This window comes from Eublepharis macularius, chromosome 14, assembly GCF_028583425.1.
Source record: "Eublepharis macularius isolate TG4126 chromosome 14, MPM_Emac_v1.0, whole genome shotgun sequence".
In the NCBI taxonomy this organism is placed as follows: Eukaryota; Metazoa; Chordata; class Lepidosauria; order Squamata; family Eublepharidae; genus Eublepharis; species Eublepharis macularius.
The window spans coordinates 42930792-42949166 of record NC_072803.1 but is presented as its reverse complement, the minus strand read 5'-3'; the positions used below and the strand labels follow the sequence as shown (position 1 = coordinate 42949166).

The window sequence follows — 18375 nt, the reverse complement described above, 5'->3', positions numbered from 1 at the left end:
TAACCAAGTGGGGGTTGAAGGGCTAAAAAAGCCCTCTCCCTTCCCTGCACGATCCTGATGCAAATTGAGGCTTCCTACATCTTCAAGTTGCAGTTTATCTACAGGAAAGGATGACTATCATCTCTGTTTTGAGCCTTAAGTGTTGCCAGCTCCCTAAACTTCACAAGGCAAGACCTGGTGCTGTTATATTTTCACAATACATCCTATTTAGTTCCAGTCAATTCTGAAGAATTAACTACTGGAGTGGTGCCCTCTTGTCCTAGCTACAGCAATAGATGCACCACTCCCCTTACAGTAATGAGATTCTTGCTTCTTTGTGTTATGGATGACAGGCTGAGAGAAACGAGCCTTCGTCTAAGTTACCTTGTGAGTTTGTGGCAGAGATGATACTTCAGCACTGACCACAAAACCCACACCACACGAACAAGCTTAGAAGAGTTTATTGGGTTATGGTGTTGAAGGAACCCCGCTGTTGGCCCCAGTTTAGCTTCCTTTGGGAAAATGCTGTCTGGAGGGTTAACATCAGGTAGAAACTACAGTCAAGTTAGTTGTGCTTCCCTCGCCCTGCCTCCATTATAAAAACAGCAAAAGACGAAATTGAAAATACTGTGACATTTTAAATATGAGCCACCCTACCCCCATGTTTAACCTGGCCAGCAACCACTGGCCAAATCAGAGAAATCTGAAATTGCTTCTGAACTAAGGTTATGCTTGGACTTTTAAGCAAACCTTCAGGAAGATGGAATGGAGGGGGAACTGCCGAGTGAACAGACCGCAATATTACTAAGAGGCACAGTAGAATCAAACCTTAACCTGGATAGCCCAGGCAAGCCCAATCTCATGAGATCTCAGAAACTACACAGGGTCGGCCCTGGTTAGTAATTGGATGGGAGACCGCCAAGGAAGATGAAGACGATGGGATAGAAGACCTCCAAGGAAGATGAAGGTTGCTATGCAGGGGAAGAAAATGTCTCTTGCCTTGAAAACTCCAGCAGGGGTCACCATAAATCAGCTATGACTGGAGACCACCCTCCACCACCATCAGAGTGGAATGTACAAGAGGACAGAGTACTGGGTTAAGAGGATCTGAACAGCTCTGCTGGTTCTTGCTGACTAAGCCCCCATTAGCAAGACTTGGCTGTCATCTGGATGTCATGAGGCCAGCAGCCAATGGTATTCAGCTCCAAGGTTGCCCTTTCTCCCCAAGGCCAGCATATCCACCAGCTGTCTCCGTGGCTGTCTCAGTTGAAGGGCAAGAAGAAAAACAGCATCTTTTTACTCAAAGGTCACCTGTGCGAGGTAGCAATTGGCCAGGACCCCTTTCGGTCTCAGTCTACAGAAGCCCACTTGACAGTTCTGGTGTGGAGGAAGAGGAGTAAAGCTAGTCTGTGGGGAGGGATGAGGGGGCGGATGCTGGCCCTCTTGTCAGGCCTATGCTGGTGTCATTCTTCAGGTTTACTGGAACGGCCTGACCACAGCACGGTAAGCTTGCACAATCTCCTCGCTGTTGGGACAAGTGTACTTAAACTCCTTCACCTCGGCAGCGCTGTCCAGATACCGCCACAGGCCAAGCAGCTCCTTCGGGATACCAAAGTGCCGATAATGTTGGCACACAATCTGCAGGAGGAAAAGGAGAATAGTTGAGAGCCTTCCCATTTTAATCTGTGGAGAATGAAAAGGCTGTGCAGACGGGGCCGTAGCTCAGTGGCAGGGGGTCTGCTTTGCATGCAGGAAGTCTCAGATTCCGTCCCAGCATCTCCAGTTCAGAAGATCAGGTAGTAAGTGATGTGAAAGACCTCCACCTGAGACCCTGGAGAGCAGCTGCCAGTCAGAGCAGGCAATACTGACCTTGATAGAACAGTATCCCATCTTAGTAAAAGGCAGCTCCGTGTATATCTGTTGTGTACAACTAAAGACGATGCTTCCATTTGCCAAGTAGGGAACAGAGGCCAAGACTGAACAGTGGGGGATCCTTAGCTGAACCTGGAGGTGGACTGGAACTGTTGTATCTCCCCCCATTTCTGCATCTCAGGATGCTTTGCCCCTGCAAAGGGTTCATGTGGCTGAAAGGGAGCAGGGTGGTATCCTGAGCAGAAGCCTCAGCTTGCTGGGCTAAATGCAGGCAGATGAGGAAGAGGAAGCAGCTAATGGTGTTTACAAAAGACACTTCCAATTTCCTGGTTGTGTCATCCCATGAAATTTTAAAAGCTATCATCTTAAGCTATCTTCAGGTCATAGAAGGAGAGAGAGAGAATAAAGTATCAAAGAAAGAAATCCTGCAAATGCAGTTTTGTGTTTTACACCAGTGCAATAACCAATATACAGAATTTAGGGTGCTGGAATATACTTGCTTATTTCAGTTCAATTCATTCTGTTACCAGTGGGGAGGGCCCAGAGGTGTCTCTGGCTACTGAATGCCCTGGCTCAGGCCTCACTAATGCAGGCAGAGATGATTCAGTACTGAGCTAGACTGGCCCAATGGTCTGTCTTGGTCTAAGGAAGCTTTATAGATTCAGTGGTCAGGGGCACAAGAGAGCTGGGGAACTGTTCCTTTAACAGAAAACCCTGGAGATCCTCAAGAACCATGGCCATTCGGGTTACAGGAGGGCAGGAGAATCAGTGTTAGGTGAGACAGATGATCGGGGAGAGTGAGCCTTTTGGTGTTGCAAAGCATTCATAGTCGATCCAGGGCATTCACATGGAAGTGGATAAAGACGACATAAAGAGTCACAAAGCATGAATTGGGGAGAAGGGTGAAATCGCAAGAGAGCCAGAATAAGGTGAGCATTCAGCAGGAGATGGCGCTAGTTTGACGCTAAATTTATGGCCGTGTGACGATGGCCTAGGAGAGCAACTACTTTGCTTGTATTCAGAAAGCTGTTGATTTGTTCCCTGGTTTGTCTAGTTAAAGATCTCAGGAAGGAGGAGTTGGGAGAGGGCTTTCCCTCTAGCCAAGAACTTAAGAGACCCAACAGGCTGTCAGAGAAGACAGTGCTGAGCTGAATGTGGTTGTGGGACTCACTTTAACAATGTTGAGCTTGGGTAAAAGGCTGCAGTCGGCAAGGGTCATCTGGTCACCATCCAGGAACCGCCTCTGAGAGACAGTAAGTTGAGGATCCCGCACCAGTTCATACTCCAGGGGTGTGTTTAGGTACATGTCCAACTTAAGGAAGGCTTTGAGAAGGTTCTTCTGTAGGGCTGGAAAAGAAATGCATGAAGGAGAACCTCCTTAGGACTTTGGTTGGTGGAACATCAACCAAACACTGTTTGTGTTTAAGAGTCTTTCCTGCTGCATCCCCCCCAAACTAGCATTCACCTATTGCACAAACAGTAAATATTTGGTTTTCTTACAGAGTGGAAAGGGGGCATTAGGCCCTCAGCTCCATGAGTCTACTTTAAGAGGAGACATTTTAGGGCACGGAAGCATTAACCAAACCACCGCCACCCTCTACAATTCCACCTAACACCTAAATGGAACCTTCATGTTCAGAAATAGTATTTCAAAAATAATAAAGACGAACAATACAATGCCTTGCTCCGTTGCCACCAGTGGAGACAGACCTCTGGGTTGATCTCACAAGGCAATTTTGGTGTCTTTGCAAAAGAGGTAGAAAAGCTAAAGGGCCAAATCTAGTCAATATGCCACTGTTTTGAGTCTCAGAGTTTTGGAGAGCTCTCTTAATGAGGAATGGATCCTCTCCCATCCTAGGTGTGCACCTCTATCCTTCTTATCATCTCTTACCTTCATCCTGGGCAGGTGCTGGATTCTTGATATAAGCAGAGAATCTGTGGAAAATATCATTTCCAGCAACAGTAGACTCTTTATACTTGGGCACCAAGCTTGGGAAACTGTGGGGAAAGGAGACAACTGGGGTAGCGGAGTGGGTAAGGGAATGAGCGATGAAGCTGGAAACTGACCTCTTGCCACACACAATGGTGTGCATTCAACCATCTATGTACAGAAGGGCACCTGGAGTTACCCCCCATGATCCTCCAGTGGACCCTCCTGCTCTCAAAGTGATCTTTCTAGGGTCATGGGACCTCTGCAGAGGAACAGTTGTGCGGGTCAGTGGGCAGGAGCAAAGAAGAAGCCCCATGAAATCAAACCATTTCTTCAGTAAAGATGTGCTTGCAGAAAAGGAAGGACGAGAGATACGCAGCTAGATACATAGACGTTGGATATACAGCTGTGTTGGCATCTCTCTCCATGTGCCAGGTGCAATACTCATCAGCAAAATCTCAGCACCTCTCTGTTGTGGCACTCGCCTTCTTGAAAGTGGTCCAAATGGCACTCAAAAGCAGCTTTCCAGAATGCTTATAAAATGCTCCTTCTTTGTTTAATTGTAACAGATTTTTTAAAAACTTCTGGACTATGGAACTGCATTCAGTGATTAATGCTTTATTCTTTACAAGACTTTAACATGTCTTTTTCTGCCCATTGTGATTGTCATAAGCTCTTGGAACATCAGAAAAAGTGGGATAGAAATCTTTAATATTCAAGAATAGGCATTAATATTATTATAGTAGGGGTGCGGGGGGAGGTTAAAGACAGCACCATCCATTTTACACTGCTTTTAATTCCACACACACACACACACCCGGCAATCTAGTTCTCATTCAAAATTTTCAGACGGCCCTCCCCATCAGGTTGGACACTTACTCGGGGGGTCCCAGAGTCTCCTCCAGAAACTCTTCAATCTTGTTAGTGTCTGTTTTGGATTCACCGTCGTACAGCAGCACAGGGAGCTGAGCTCCTGGGGCAAAGTCCTTCAGCACATCCAAGGACCTGGGAGGGGCAGGGCAGGGAAGAAGAAAAATCACTCTTGGTTACTGATCCAAAGGCTGCAGAGCCTTCATGCATGGCCCCAGGCTGAGTTTGCATCAGGCTCTAGTCTAAGAGCCAAGCTACAAGCGACGCCTGACACAGGTTGGACACTTGTCAGCTTCCCTCAAGTTTTGATGGGAAATGTAGGCAGCTTGGTGGAATGTTGGACAAGTGACAGTTGAAAAGTCCTTTGGTTTTTTTTTTAATTTTTATTGGTGAGTATACTTTTCAAATTCAATACATTCATTCCCTCAATATCTAATTAACCCTATCCCCCACCCTTTTCCTCCCCCCTCTCTATCGACTTCCAACAGCTTTCCAACCCTTAACCCCTCTTATTACTTAATAAATCCCTTACTCTAAGCACATTCTAATCCCCCCCCAGGTATTCTATCATATATATCAAATATCCTATCAATATAATATACTTCTATCAATTATGCTATCAAATATTCTATCAGTATAATATACATCTATCAGTTATACTATCAATATAGTATAGATCTTATACCCCTCAATATAGCAGACCAGTATAATATAGTGTAATATATAACAAAAGTCTTAATTTAAACATATTCTATTTCTTTTAAACCTATATTCTATCAAATATGCTGTCGTCATTATAATATGTATTAAAACCCCTACTGTGTGCCCTGCCACCAATGTGGCACAGCATACAACACCGTACTACACATTCATTATATAATATACAATCTGATCCACTAGCATTATAGTATATATAGTATACCCCATCAGTATATTTATTTAACTATTTCCTTATTCATATACTCTAAAAAAAGATATTACTTATCCTAACCTCCCTATCTTATTCTTTACAAAATCAGTTCTAAATTTCACCCCTTTTCTACTATATTATAGTCCAAGCTTAGATTAAAATAGATATAAATTGGTATAATGGTAAAGTCACTTCTCTCTTCTATTTGAAATGTCTTGTTTTAAAAATTCTCAAACTGCCACAATTCTCCTTTCACATCCCATTTTTTTTCCAAAAATTGTTTCAATTTCACCCAGTCCACCAAATACTGTCCCGGATCCAGGTCTTTAAGTTTTCTTGTCATTTTATCCATCTCTGCCATGTACAACAATTTATAAATCCAGTCCTCTACAGTAGGTACTTCTTGCATTTTCCATTTCTGTGCATACGGTAATCTTGCTGCAGCTGTCATATAAAATAACAATGTTCTATTCTGCACTGGAACATTCTCCATTCCCAAGTTTAGTAGCAGCAGTTCTGGGTTCTTATTTATTTGGGTTTGTAACACCTCATTAATTACTTCTATTATATCTCCCCAGTACTTCTTCGCTACTTCACAAGTCCACCACATGTGGTGTAATGATCCTTTGTGCTTTTTACATTTCCAGCACTTATCTGACATATTAGCGTTCCCCAGCGCAATTTTCTTCGGTGTTAGGTACCATCTGTATATCATCTTGTATACATTTTCTCTAATATTCGTACATGTTGTAATCTTAATTATATTCTTCCACAAGTGCTCCCATGCCTCCATTGCTATTTCTTTATGAAAATTTATTGCCCACTTCACCATCTGTACTTTCACTACTTCATCTTCAGTATACCATTTTAGAAGTATCTTGTAGATCTTTGAAATTTGTTTCTTATCTTCTTGTAACATTACTTCTTCCAATTCTGAGTTTTCCATTCTTATTCCTCCTCTTGAACAGTCCAATTTGTAAAGATCTCTAATCTGTCTGTATTGAAACCAGTTATAACAAGGAGACAATTCTTCTTCTGATTTTATTTTTGGCATTAAATATTGTATTTGTGTTATCTCCTTATAAGTTAAACGTTGCTGTTCGTTCTCGACAGTTCTCGGGTCTATTACTTCATACGGGACCACCCAAGAAGGGATTTGATCTTCCAGATACATCTTATATTTCTTCCAGATTGTGAAGAGGCTTCTTCTAATATAGTGATGCAGAAACAGAGAGTCCGCTTTTATTTTATCGTACCATAGGTATGCATGCCATCCAAATATTTTCTTATAACCTTCCAATGCCAGAAGCTTGCGATTTTTCAACGGTATCCAATCCTTTATCCATGTCAAACAAATTGCTTCATAATACAGTCTTAAGTTGGGCAGTTGCAAGCCACCTCTTTCTTTCGCATCCTGTAACACTTTCATTTTAACACGTGGTTTCTTGCCTGCCCACACAAAATTCGAAATTTTTCTTTGCCATTTTTCAAATTGTTTAGAGTCTCGAATAATCGGAATCGTTTGTAACAGAAACATCACACGAGGTAGAACATTCATTTTTATTGTCGCGATTCTGCCCAGCCATGATAAATTCAGTTTGTTCCACTTTATCAAATCTCTCTCTATTTGTATCCACAGCTTCTCATAGTTGTTCTTAAATAAGTCTATATTTTTTGCAGTTAGTTCAATTCCCAAATATTTTACTTTGTTTGTTACCTCGCAGTCCGTTAATTCCATCAGTTCTTGTTGTTTCTGTTTGGTCATATTTTTGCATAGTATCTTCGACTTCTTTTTATTTACAAAAAAACCAGCCAGATCTCCAAATTCCTTTATCTTCTTTATTACCTTTGGCATATTGTCAATTGGATCCTCTACAATCAACATTATATCATCCGCAAATGCTCTGACCTTGTAGGTAAACTCTCTTATCTTTATACCTCGGATTGTATCGTCCTCTCGTATCTGAATCATCAATATCTCCAAAATCAATATGAACAGCAATGGAGACAATGGGCAGCCTTGCCTTATGCCTTTGCTTATTTTCAGTTTTTTTGTCAAATCGTCATTCACTACAATCGCTGCACTTTGGTCTTTATAAATTCCTAGTTGAAAAGTCCTTTGGACAGCAGTCAAGAGAGCCAAGCTGCAAGACCAGGATGCCTACGTTTCCCATCAAAACTTGAGGGAAGCTGACAAGTGTCCAACCTGTGTCAGGCATCACTCGTAGCTTAGCTCTAAGCCTCAGTTTCAACCCATAAACCTGTTTAATGTCAAGTCCAGTCTCTGAGTGGTTGTCATGAAATGAAACATCAAAGCCAAGCAGCACTTTTCAAGTCAGGCTTTGTTTTCTAGCCCCTACTTCAGCTCTCTGTGTGTGAAGCTTTAAACTTAAGACAGTATTCTTAAATGTCTTGGGTTTTTTGGTTGTGGGCTACATAGCATGGTTTGCAATATCCTTAAGGATACGGGTTTGTAAAAGGCTCCTCTTTGGGGTAGAGCAAGGAAGAGGCTTTTAAAAGCCTTTTCAACCCAACACATTTTCTCAAATGCAAACATCCCTTCATCCCACTCAAGCAGGAAGGGGACATGTAGGTGACCTCTATTTCCTCCTCAGAGGGGTAAGATTGAAACCGCAGAAGGATACATTTGGAGTCAGGGGAAAAAAATCTTTACCCCTCCAAACATACACACACAACACTGATCTACAACATAACTGCTCTTTACTAATAAAAGAAGCTTGGAAGGACCGTCACTGATCTCACAAGGAGTGATCTACTTTGACTCTGACGGCAGATACTACAATGGTTTAATAATGTTTTTAAAAGAACTCAAAAGTGATATATAATCATTAGAGCAAAAGAACATAGACATGATATGTAATCATTAGAGCAAGCTAGAACAAAAATCCACAGAAATAAATACAAAGTATAAAAAATTAACTACTTGGGGTAAAGCCCCTCTCTGTGTATATGGTACCTTTTGGTATCCACCGTGGTCAGAGTAAAGGGTACCCCTTTAAGGAGCAAGATCATAAAGAGACGCTGGCAGAAAGGACAGTGCCCAATAGTCTCTCCATCATCACTTGCCTAAAAAAGAAAGAATGGGCAGATTAAAATTTCAGAAGTATCAACACCACAGATTTAAAGTTCTTTGACAACCATTCTAGCCCTGTTCACAAGTTCCAGTGAACGCACATACAATTCACGTGCAGTGTACACTTGATTTTTCTTTATACATGTGTTGAGTAATTCTTACGTTAAATTCAACTGATGTATCTGAACACGTGATTGAAACCTCACATTTGTGCAGGTACTGATACCCTGTTTCAATGGTAAAGTGAATGAACGTTGGCTCTTTCTTACAAACAGGTGTGCTTGGGTTCACTCTAAAGCATGAACAGGGTTTCTCTCTTTCAGGAAACCCTGGGAAATGTAGTTCTATGAAAGCAGGGGCATGAAAGGATATCAAAAAGGGAATTCTCAGTATCCTTGCTAAACTTCTTTTCCCAGCATTTGTGGGGAGGGGGATCGTGCCAGTTAAGCTGGTACAAAACCAATATACATTGATAGTGTAGACATAGATCTTCATTAGCATTACCAAAGTTTCTCAGAGTCTGTTAAAATTCCCCATCATGCTACCTCAGTTCACTCTGAATTTTATTTGAGGCCAGGTTTCAGTAGCAGTGTTGTTAGCACCTGAGGGTGGGTGGGTTTAGCATTCGCTCTGGGTGCCGCACAGGTGTATCCTGGGAGCAGAATGTTTTCTTGTTGCTGCTGCTGATTATCCCCTCGTCATTTCCTGATCTGTTCATGAAAGGCCATCCAGGTGACACAATGCATTTGGTATGCACCAAGTCACCTGTGGCAGAGAATGCCTTTCGCACAATGCTTAATGGTAGAGCTGCCTCCTACACTGGATATTCCAGGGCTCATTCTATCCCCAGCACAACATTGGTTTGCAAAGAAAACCCTTAGGAGCAACCCCCTCAAATCTCAACACCGCCCTCCCGCCATCCTTCCCCGTCATATTGGAGTTTAATTTTCTCCTCCTCTTTATGTTGGGATGAGAAACTTGGCTAGAGATGTTGCCCCAGGTCAGAGGCCTGCTGGCGCTTCAGATTGATGAAACCGGTTTGGGTGAGGTGTTATTTTGTGCAAGCCAGGTGAGCAGAATGGGCTCCTGGGCTAGTTACCTGCATCCTTAGAGCAAAGTTGCCCATGGCCTGGGCAGATTCTCAAATCTCATTACAGATGGAGAAAGGAGGCCCAAGTCTGTATCTGTGTGAGGGGGGGGGGCGTGATTAACATTATTTCTTTGCAGAGTGCTTAAAATGTAGTCAGCTCATTGCAATAAATTAAAAAAACAGAATAACAAGGCTCAGCCTGAAGGCTTGTAAATAACCTATGTTGGTCCGGATGCAAGAGGAAGTGTGGGGGACAGACTGGAAAACTGGAATATGCAATTGGCATTTTAAGGGCACAGACAAACATAAGGGGATAATCAAACTTACAAATGCAAAGAAATTGCTGCTGCTGTGTCATACATCTAAAAGCCGTGGGGGGAAATACCCTGTTTTTTATTCTGCTCTTCCTCTAAGCAGCTCAGGGAAGCATACATAGTCTCCCCTATGTTACCCTCAGTGTAGGCTGGGTTAAAAAAGAGATACTGGCCCCAAGAGATACTGGCCTCATAGCTGAGTGGAGATTTGAACCTAGGTCTCTGAAGTCCTAGGGAAAGGAAGAAGTTTTTGCAAAGGAGGTCAGAAGTATGGCAATAAACAGCCATGGGAAAAGAATGCAGCAGGAGAAGCAAAGGTGAAATGTAACCCTGGGGTAGACCTAGACAGGTACCAGGTTGATGAGTCCCCTCCTCCCCCATCTTCACAGCAAAATGAATGTGCAAGACTCTCAATGGCTGCAGTATCGAGCAGAAACCTGCATAGGTAAATGTTCTCGATGCAAACACTCACAGGGAAAACTTCTGCATCACCTAAAGTGACCTTAGACACAAGACATTTCAGTTGCATACACTTGGCCAAGAGTCTCAGAGCAATACAAGTCTGGGAGGAAAGTTGACAAGCACATGAAAACTCCTAGAAGGTGATCAAGGCTTCCCTCTCGGGTATGTTTCAGCCCCAGCATCCCTTAATTTTGAAAGCCCTGCAGGGAGCCTCTTTGTAATGGAATTAAGGGGCCAACAACGTACTGGACAGGACAAATTATGTAGGGATTCATTTCTCCAACCCCAAAACGGCATTTAATGGTACCAGACTGGCTTTATTCAAGGAGCCCATTTGTGGGGAGGGCGGGGTATAAATCGAATAAAATAAATAAAATAAATAAGGATAGTCCCCTATTAGAATCATACCCTGTCGGACCTCTCAGCTTAGAAGTTGCTCACTTTGGGGGGATTCTATAACTGAGCCCGCCTGGATAATTTATTCCTTTCTGCTTTCCATCCCTTCTTCTCTTATAACAAGTAGTCTAAGCTTTTGAGAGGATCCCCAACAGTCCAGTCTCTTTTCCTTTCCCCTAAAATGTATTTTACAGTTATGATGATCATTAATAAAAACTCGTGTAGAATACAGGATTAATTATAATGATAATAGGCTTGGAAGAAGGGCTCATGCGTGCCTGGTAGAAGAAAGGGAATCAAAGACAGAAGCAAAAATCTTTGTTGAGATAATCCTGGACCCTGACATTTTGTATCCTTGCCTGGGATGTGGGAGGGGGAAGTCGGCGAGACAGGGGCTTCACTCAAGCGCAGCACATCCTATACATATAGGCTCACACAATACACACGTAACTTATGGATCAGTTCAGTTCAATTGCCAACAACCTCTGATGTTAAATCAGAGGTTGTTGGCAATTAATTTGCAGAACTCATGACCACAAGATGAGGCAACTGTCTGCTACAATTCATGGAGAATAGTTGTGTCAGCCACGATGGCTGAACAGAGCCAGAGCACTGGCTGTTGAATCCCACTTGCTGGGGGACAGCGCCAGGGAAAACCTTCATGCCCTGCCTGTGGCCTTCAGAACCAGATGGACCTTTGCCCGGTCCCACCAAGACTCTTTCTTAGAGTTGGATCATGGGACAATCCACTGTTATTCCAAAACCACTCTGCTCCACAGGGTTTGAAATACTTGTGCAGTCTCATGCCAATCTCGACACCCTCCATTTCCCACAGTGCAAGGACCCAGGTCCTGTTAGATCTCACCTTGACAAACAGCTGGATTTTAGAGCTCTCGGCCATCCTGCTCAGAACGCTGCAGAAAAAAACCCAGGCTGGTCTCCAGCACCCTTCTCTCGGTCTGCTTTATAAACCAGACACACCCTCCCCAAAGCTCCACAAGCAGCATTCCTCTCGTCTCCTCTCAACGCCCTGTTTCTGCAGTTACCCAAATCGTCTTTTCAGAGGAACTCCCTCACTCCTGTTTCTGTGCAACCTCCAAAGGCTGCAATTCTGCCCCTGTCCCAAAAAGGCAATGGATATGAGACTGGCCAAAAGACACCAACCTTGCCCTACAAAATCCAAAAGAAGTATAATCTTCTAGGTGGCAGTGCATGAGTGCCTGCAAGCCCTTCTCTGCCAGTGGCTGAGCTGCTGTGATGTCAGAGACTATTCACAAGAATTCCAAACTCTGCAGGGGAAGGTATCACTTATGCAATGGGATTGTGTGATTGTTAGTGGGTGGAAAACCAGGAAGTAGCACTCCTGGTGGGAATCAGGAACTTTGCGAGAATAATGAAGAAATGAGATGTGGCTTGATATATTTCTGAGCATTGTGGATACAAGCATTGAAAACTGCATTGAAAACTGTCTAGAAACTTCAGTTAGTCCAAAATGTGGCAGCTAGGCTACTGTTGGGGCCTGGGTACAGGGACCAGGTCACCCCTGTACTAAAAGCTGCCTGTGTGTTTCCAGGCACAATTAAAGCGCTGGTTCTTTCCTTTAAGGCACTAAATAGTTGGGGGTGGGGGTGGAGGCAAAGTATGTGAAAGAGACCACCTCCTCCCATACTGCCCAGCCCTTGAAAATCTTGTTCTTTGCAGAAGTAAGATGGGTGGTGTCCAGAGACAGGGCTTTTTCAGTGGTGGCCTCTAGCCTGTGAAGTGCCTTTCCTTTGAGGCTTCCTTGGTGCCTTACTGGTTTGCTGGAACTATAACGCAATATAAAACAGTCACCTGAACATTATACCTACCCTACTCTTTTAGGTACCAAATCAAATCGTTTCTTTTCACCTAGGCTTGACTAAAGGGGATGATCATTTTAAACAGTATTTACAGTCTGTTTCCAGGGCTTGTTTTATGAAGATCGTTTTAGGCTGTTAAACGGTTTGTGCTGTTTTTATGCTGTGGCTGGTATATTTTTCATTCTCATCCTGTTTTAATACTTTTTATCTTGTGAGGCACCTTCAGCAGGTCTCTGGAGAGATATGTGTGTGCGCATACTCTAAATACATAAATAAATACAGAGATGGAGGCGCTCCACACTTGCAGAAACAGGGCAAGATATGAGCATTTCCCCTTTTCACTGGATTTGGAATTGGAAGAAACGTAGCCGCTGCGGCTATGCCTGCTGAATACAAGCTGCATTTAGCAGTGTATCCACCAGTATTTTGATGCCGCAACCTGAATCCAGAAACTTTAAGAGTTACCAAGACAGCTGCCTTAAAAATCTTCCCTCCCACATTGCCTGACTAATAATAATAAAAACACCCCAAAAGCCCTTTGATCAGTTTCCATACCTAGAAGGAATGGCAAGAGAACTGGAAGCTTGTAAAGAGAGGCACTGGGAATCTTAGCTCAGAAGCCTGTTAGGTACAACGGAAACTGGATGCATGCCATGCCATCTTCTCATCTGGCTGTGGGCTCTGCTCTTGGCCCATGTTTTGGAGGAGATGAGCTACGCATGACAGTTTGCGCCAGCAGCCTGCTCAAGGCAGGAAGCAACAAGGCCCGCCCACCTGGTTCCTATTACATAAAGGTCTTTTGCAATCACTGAAACTGCTGCCTTCGTCATGCTGCCTGCCCAGGTTGGCACAGACCCAGTTGTTAATATCGTTGGACAGAGAAGGTCCAACATTGAAGTTCTTGAGCTCAACAAGATTCTCCTACTCAGGCCTCGCCTTGGGGTCCTCTGAATGCTCTTCTAAATCAAGACAGAGTACCCCGGGAGGCAGAACCAGAGAGCCACCATAGCTGGGTAATTGCCAGATGCCATGATCTTGCTAAACACCTGCTGTTGACCTTAAATGGCTCATCCACACTACGGTTGCCAGCTCCGAGTTGGGAAATTCCTGGAGATTTTGGAGGTGAAGCCTGGAAAGTGACCTCAGAGGTGTATAATGCCATAAAATCCACCATCCAAAACAGCCGTTTTCTCCAGAGGAACTGATCTCTATGGCCTAGAGATCAGTTGTAATTTCGAGAGATCTCTAGCCAACACCTGGAGGTTGGCAGTTGGCAGTGCTAATCCACACACAGCAAGAAATGGAAGATTACTTCAGAGACCTGCGTGAAGTTGCCCGCTAGAGGGCATACTACCTAGGTCTTTCCTCTGTCCTCCAAACTGCCTTGGTGAAACATAGGGCCAAGCTACAAGTGATGAATGACACAGGTTGGACTCTTGTCAGCTTCCCTCAAGTTTTGGTGGGAAATGTAGACGTCCTGGTCTTGCAGCTTGGCTCTCCGACTGCCGTCCAGTGGACTTTTCAACTGTCACTTGTCCAACATTCTGCCAAGCTGCCTACATTTCCCATCAAAACTTGAGGGAAGTTGACAAGTGTCCAACCTGTGTCATTCGTCACTTGTAGTTTGGCCCACAGTTAAGCAAGTAACATCAATGATTAACGCAACATCCACCATGTTTTGACTGCTGTTTATACAGCCCAAGGTCCACACAAACAAAATAATTCCAGAGAGCAAGAACCTGTTGAGGTATTTGGCACTATCCTGCTTTCCCTCTGCTGACTCCACCTTCTCCAAGGAAGGGGCAGGGAAAGACATATTATCATTTGTATGCCATCAAACTGCAAGGAGGTTTCCAAAGTAACTCAAGCAGAGGAGGCTGTGTAGCTGCTACAGTTGTACCAATGACAAACTGTAACACGAAGTCCAGCTTCTCAAATCCCTTTGTTTTTCACTTTAAATTAAGAACCAAGTGTCTAGCCCTTATGGCTGCAAAGATGCACTTGAAAGTATGTGGACTTTGCCTACTGAAATGTCACAACTCCTATCCTGTCCTTCCTCCAAAGAGCTGGTGGGTGTACCTCATCTCTCCATTTTTAGAAAAAGATTTCAGGTGGTTGGGAAAGAGACTTCAGTCCCCCAAAGAGCTCCCTGTCCCTTTCCCACATTAACAAAAAGAGAACTGTGCACATTTGGATCATGTTGGAATATTTTATGTAAGTTGCAAAATTCAGCTTTCATTTGTTGCATTTTTTAAAAAGCCTTGACACGCACAGAGCCCTGCATAAATTAAAGCAGGGTGCTGCATGTCATATTTTTGGGAAGCACTAGTTCATTGGATAAACCAATGCTCCGCTCTATTAACAAAAGCAAGGCCAGTCTGCATTGCTTGGATTCCTCTGTGCCTAGCTCACATTTGTTGCATGAAGTCCCAGAATCCACCCTAGACTGGGCAATCCAAGAGTGATATCTTCGCAACCTTGTTTCTGGCAATGAGCCTCAGGGGCTGAAGCACTGCAACTTCTTCTATATATAACCTGCTGCCTCGCCCTACTCTTTTTGTCTCTTGCCACCTCTGAAACCAAGAGGGAGAGGTCCACACCTCCAGGAACATAAAAATAGCCATCATATTTCTGTACTGGTTCATGAGTCAATTGACTTTTGAAGTGGCAGAGATGAACAAAGCTTTATAAAAATGAGAGGTTGCTCAGCATAAAGGCTAGACTTTGGGGCTCTGAAACGATATGCAATTGAAAAGCATTATGCAAGCTACACAGTTGTGCAGGAAATCAGTTTCATTTCAGACTCTTTCTCTGCCACTACGGGACATGGCTTAGTGATGCATGGTTCAACCTAACCCCAAGGATGCCTCCTCTACCAATGAAATCACTGAGCAGAGACCCCCTTCTTCTCATTTGCCCACCCCTTGCTAAAGTGGAACTTCTCCAGTTGTGTCTGACCGCAGGATTACATAACACATGGAAATTTCTTCTCAGCTTCTTTAAGCCTGCCATTCTTCCTTCTCCCATCCCATTCCTTGAGGTGCCACATGCTATGCCCTCCTACTCCCCCCTTCTCTCTGAAGCCACTGTACACTGATAACGCCACCACTGATGGTATGACGGAAAGCATTGTAAAGGAGGGTTTCCTAGGTGCAGCACGGACAATTGGAGGGGGAGGAGTTGGCAGTGGCCTGGAGTGGAAGCTTGATTGGCAGGCTTCTCCCTTCCCTCTGATTGGCCAGTCAGAATCCACTCTCAGGATGCTTGAAGTGTGCTCTGACAGGATTTTTGAAGTGTGTGTGTATGTGAGAGAGAGAGGGGGGGAGGTCAGACAGGTTCCCATCTGGCATGATGGAAAATAAATCTGTTGCCCTAACTGTAACACCAGTGTTTTGAGGGAGAATTCTGGATAAGAATTCCAAGTAAAAAAGCCAGCACAAGTTGAAACCCGTTTACACAGCCAAGATAGAACTGTGTGTGTGTGCTTTGGTAGCGTGAGTGGGTAGTAAGTGGAGACTCCCATTCAAGCCAAGTGAATAAGGTTATGTCTTCTTAGGTGAAGAATTCCTGCCCAATGTCTAGAAGGGGGTTTGGCTCTAAGAAGGACCCTGGGTCTGTTGTAAAGGGAAACTGTTTTGAATTAACGTCTCTAAACCTGAGTTGTAAGGGAACTCTGTAAAGAAACATTGTTGCTGCAACCCTTTCATTATGGAACAAGAACAAAGAAACCTATTTCACCTGTAATTTAAAGAGTATTCTGTTCTACCAGAATACTGTCCTTACTCCATCCCTGCCTGTTAAATAAAGTTGTTTATTTTTTAACATTACACTATCTCCAGTGCCATTTCCCAAACAGAACAGGGCTCCCCCCCTCAATTTTCTGAATTGGGCAAAAAAGCCAAACTTATAACTGTTTATCAGGGTGTGACACAAGAGAACTTTAGAACCACAAATAGAGACATGCTACTTGGGGCTGCTCAGCCAAAACAGGCAACTTTGGATTTTGGCAAGAAAAATCTGTCTCAGAGTGTGGGAGTGAAGGAGGAGGAGTCTGTCATAGATGGGTTCTGACTTGTGGATCAATCTAAGGAATATAAATAAATAAATAGGCATCCTCTGATTTGTTTGTTCTTGCTATTTTCACATACGCTGGTGCAATTTTCAATGAGACATCCAGTTATTTGCAGTTCAGTAATCCCCCACATTTAGTATTTGATATTGGTTTTTCCTGCTTTCCCTTCAGTTGGTTTTATATGTTCAATAAAGATTAAAGTAGTCTCTTTCTCATTATCTGCCATTCCAAGCCCCTCCCTGAGAAGTTGCCCAAGCTTGCGCTTATTTCAAGCACAGACAAAAGATTACTTGACATAGCAATCTAGGAGTACATTTGTGAACAGAATTGGAACATGTTCTCTGAACGTTTACAGGAACACTGGGGAAACCCAGGTTCAAATCTTCTTCCCTCTGCTATGAAGTGCACTGGGCGACCTTGGTGTAGTCACTCTTTCTTGATCTAATCTTCCTCATAGGGGAGTTCTGTGATGAAAAAATGAGGGAGAGGTAAACCATGCGTGCTGCTTTGACCTCCTTGAACGAAGGTGGGGTTTAAAAAACTGATAGATACCATAGCTGAGTATTTGGCACAAAAAAAAAGAGATCAATTTTTGGGCACTTCATTACATAAACTATTCTTGAATGTACAGACCAGAGCTGCTGGTAGCACTAAGCACATAGTGCTTAAGTGGTTGGGTTGCAAATTAGCACTCTGTTGTTTGACTCCCACTACTGCCATGAGTTCTGCAGGTGGCCATGGGTAAGCCACTCCTCACAGCTCCAGCTTCCCAGCTGTATTGTGGGGATAATAATAACACCAAATTGGTTCACTGCTCTGAGAGGGCACTGATCTGTCCAGAAGCACTTTGTTATTATTATTATAAAAATCACTGTATCTTCATATGTTGGTGTTCCTTTTCAGGAGAGGACTCAGAGTAGTTTTAAATTTCAAATTGGAAGTAGAGTTTCGAAGGAAATCATTAATGCAACATTCACGAGTCTCTCTCCCCCGGCCCACAAAATTCCAGACATCTAGCAAAATTGTTTCAACACTGTTTTCTCTCATTTTAGTTCATGTTGCTTGCCATGTTCATAGCAAATAATTTTGCATATTCCTCTTGTAAAAAATTCTCATGTGAAAAGGAGAGATGTGGGAAGGGGTTCTGGGTTATTCTACCAATGAACTCACTCCCCCCCCCCACTTGCATCACATGAGAATTTGTAGCAGAGCGACCAAGTTTTAAGTGGGAGAAAGTGAGGCTTTCTTGCAAATCTCACAACCTGCAGCCTCACAGAGCAAGACAACAACAACAACAAAAGCAGTAAACTGCTTTAACTTCTGACATCTTGCAGCATACGTTTCATGACAATGGGAAACGGTTGTTGAGCAGAGGAAAATCTCAACGAGAATCGGCAAAGATTTGAGAAGATGAGGCATAAACACATCACCCCCTCCCTTTTAAAAACTAAAAAAGCCAAAGTTCATCTCATCCAAGATCCTTTCGTTGCCTCCATGTGTTGCAGAGCAAGTGACAGCAAAGTAAGAGCATCCAATGATTGCTGG

The 18375-nt window shown here is 43.5% G+C and overlaps 1 protein-coding gene across 1 annotated transcript; it reads right to left on the bottom strand.

The window, feature by feature from the left end:
- Nucleotides 1-424: 424 nt before the first annotated feature.
- On the bottom strand, nucleotides 425-11879 carry CLIC3 (chloride intracellular channel 3). Its single transcript, XM_054998303.1, has 6 exons — nucleotides 11783-11879; nucleotides 8539-8648; nucleotides 4661-4786; nucleotides 3743-3849; nucleotides 3023-3198; nucleotides 425-1617 (listed from the first exon to the last, which is right to left on the bottom strand). The coding sequence occupies exons 1-6, from the start codon at nucleotides 11816-11818 to the stop codon at nucleotides 1456-1458; spliced, it is 717 nt and encodes a 238-aa protein (XP_054854278.1). The 5' UTR covers nucleotides 11819-11879; the 3' UTR covers nucleotides 425-1455.
- Nucleotides 11880-18375: the final 6496 nt, after the last annotated feature.

Bases quoted from the DNA above. Each gene is read 5' to 3' on its own strand.
- CLIC3 (XM_054998303.1), bottom strand. From the start codon at position 11,818: ATGGCCGAGAGCTCTAAAATCCAGCTGTTTGTCAAG. The intron at 4,787-8,538 runs GTACCATATACA...TGCCCCTCCCAG, and splicing joins ACCACGGTGGATACCAAAAG to GTCCTTGGATGTGCTGAAGG. The intron at 1,618-3,022 runs GTGAGTCCCACA...TTCCTCCTGCAG, and splicing joins CCAAGCTCAACATTGTTAAA to ATTGTGTGCCAACATTATCG.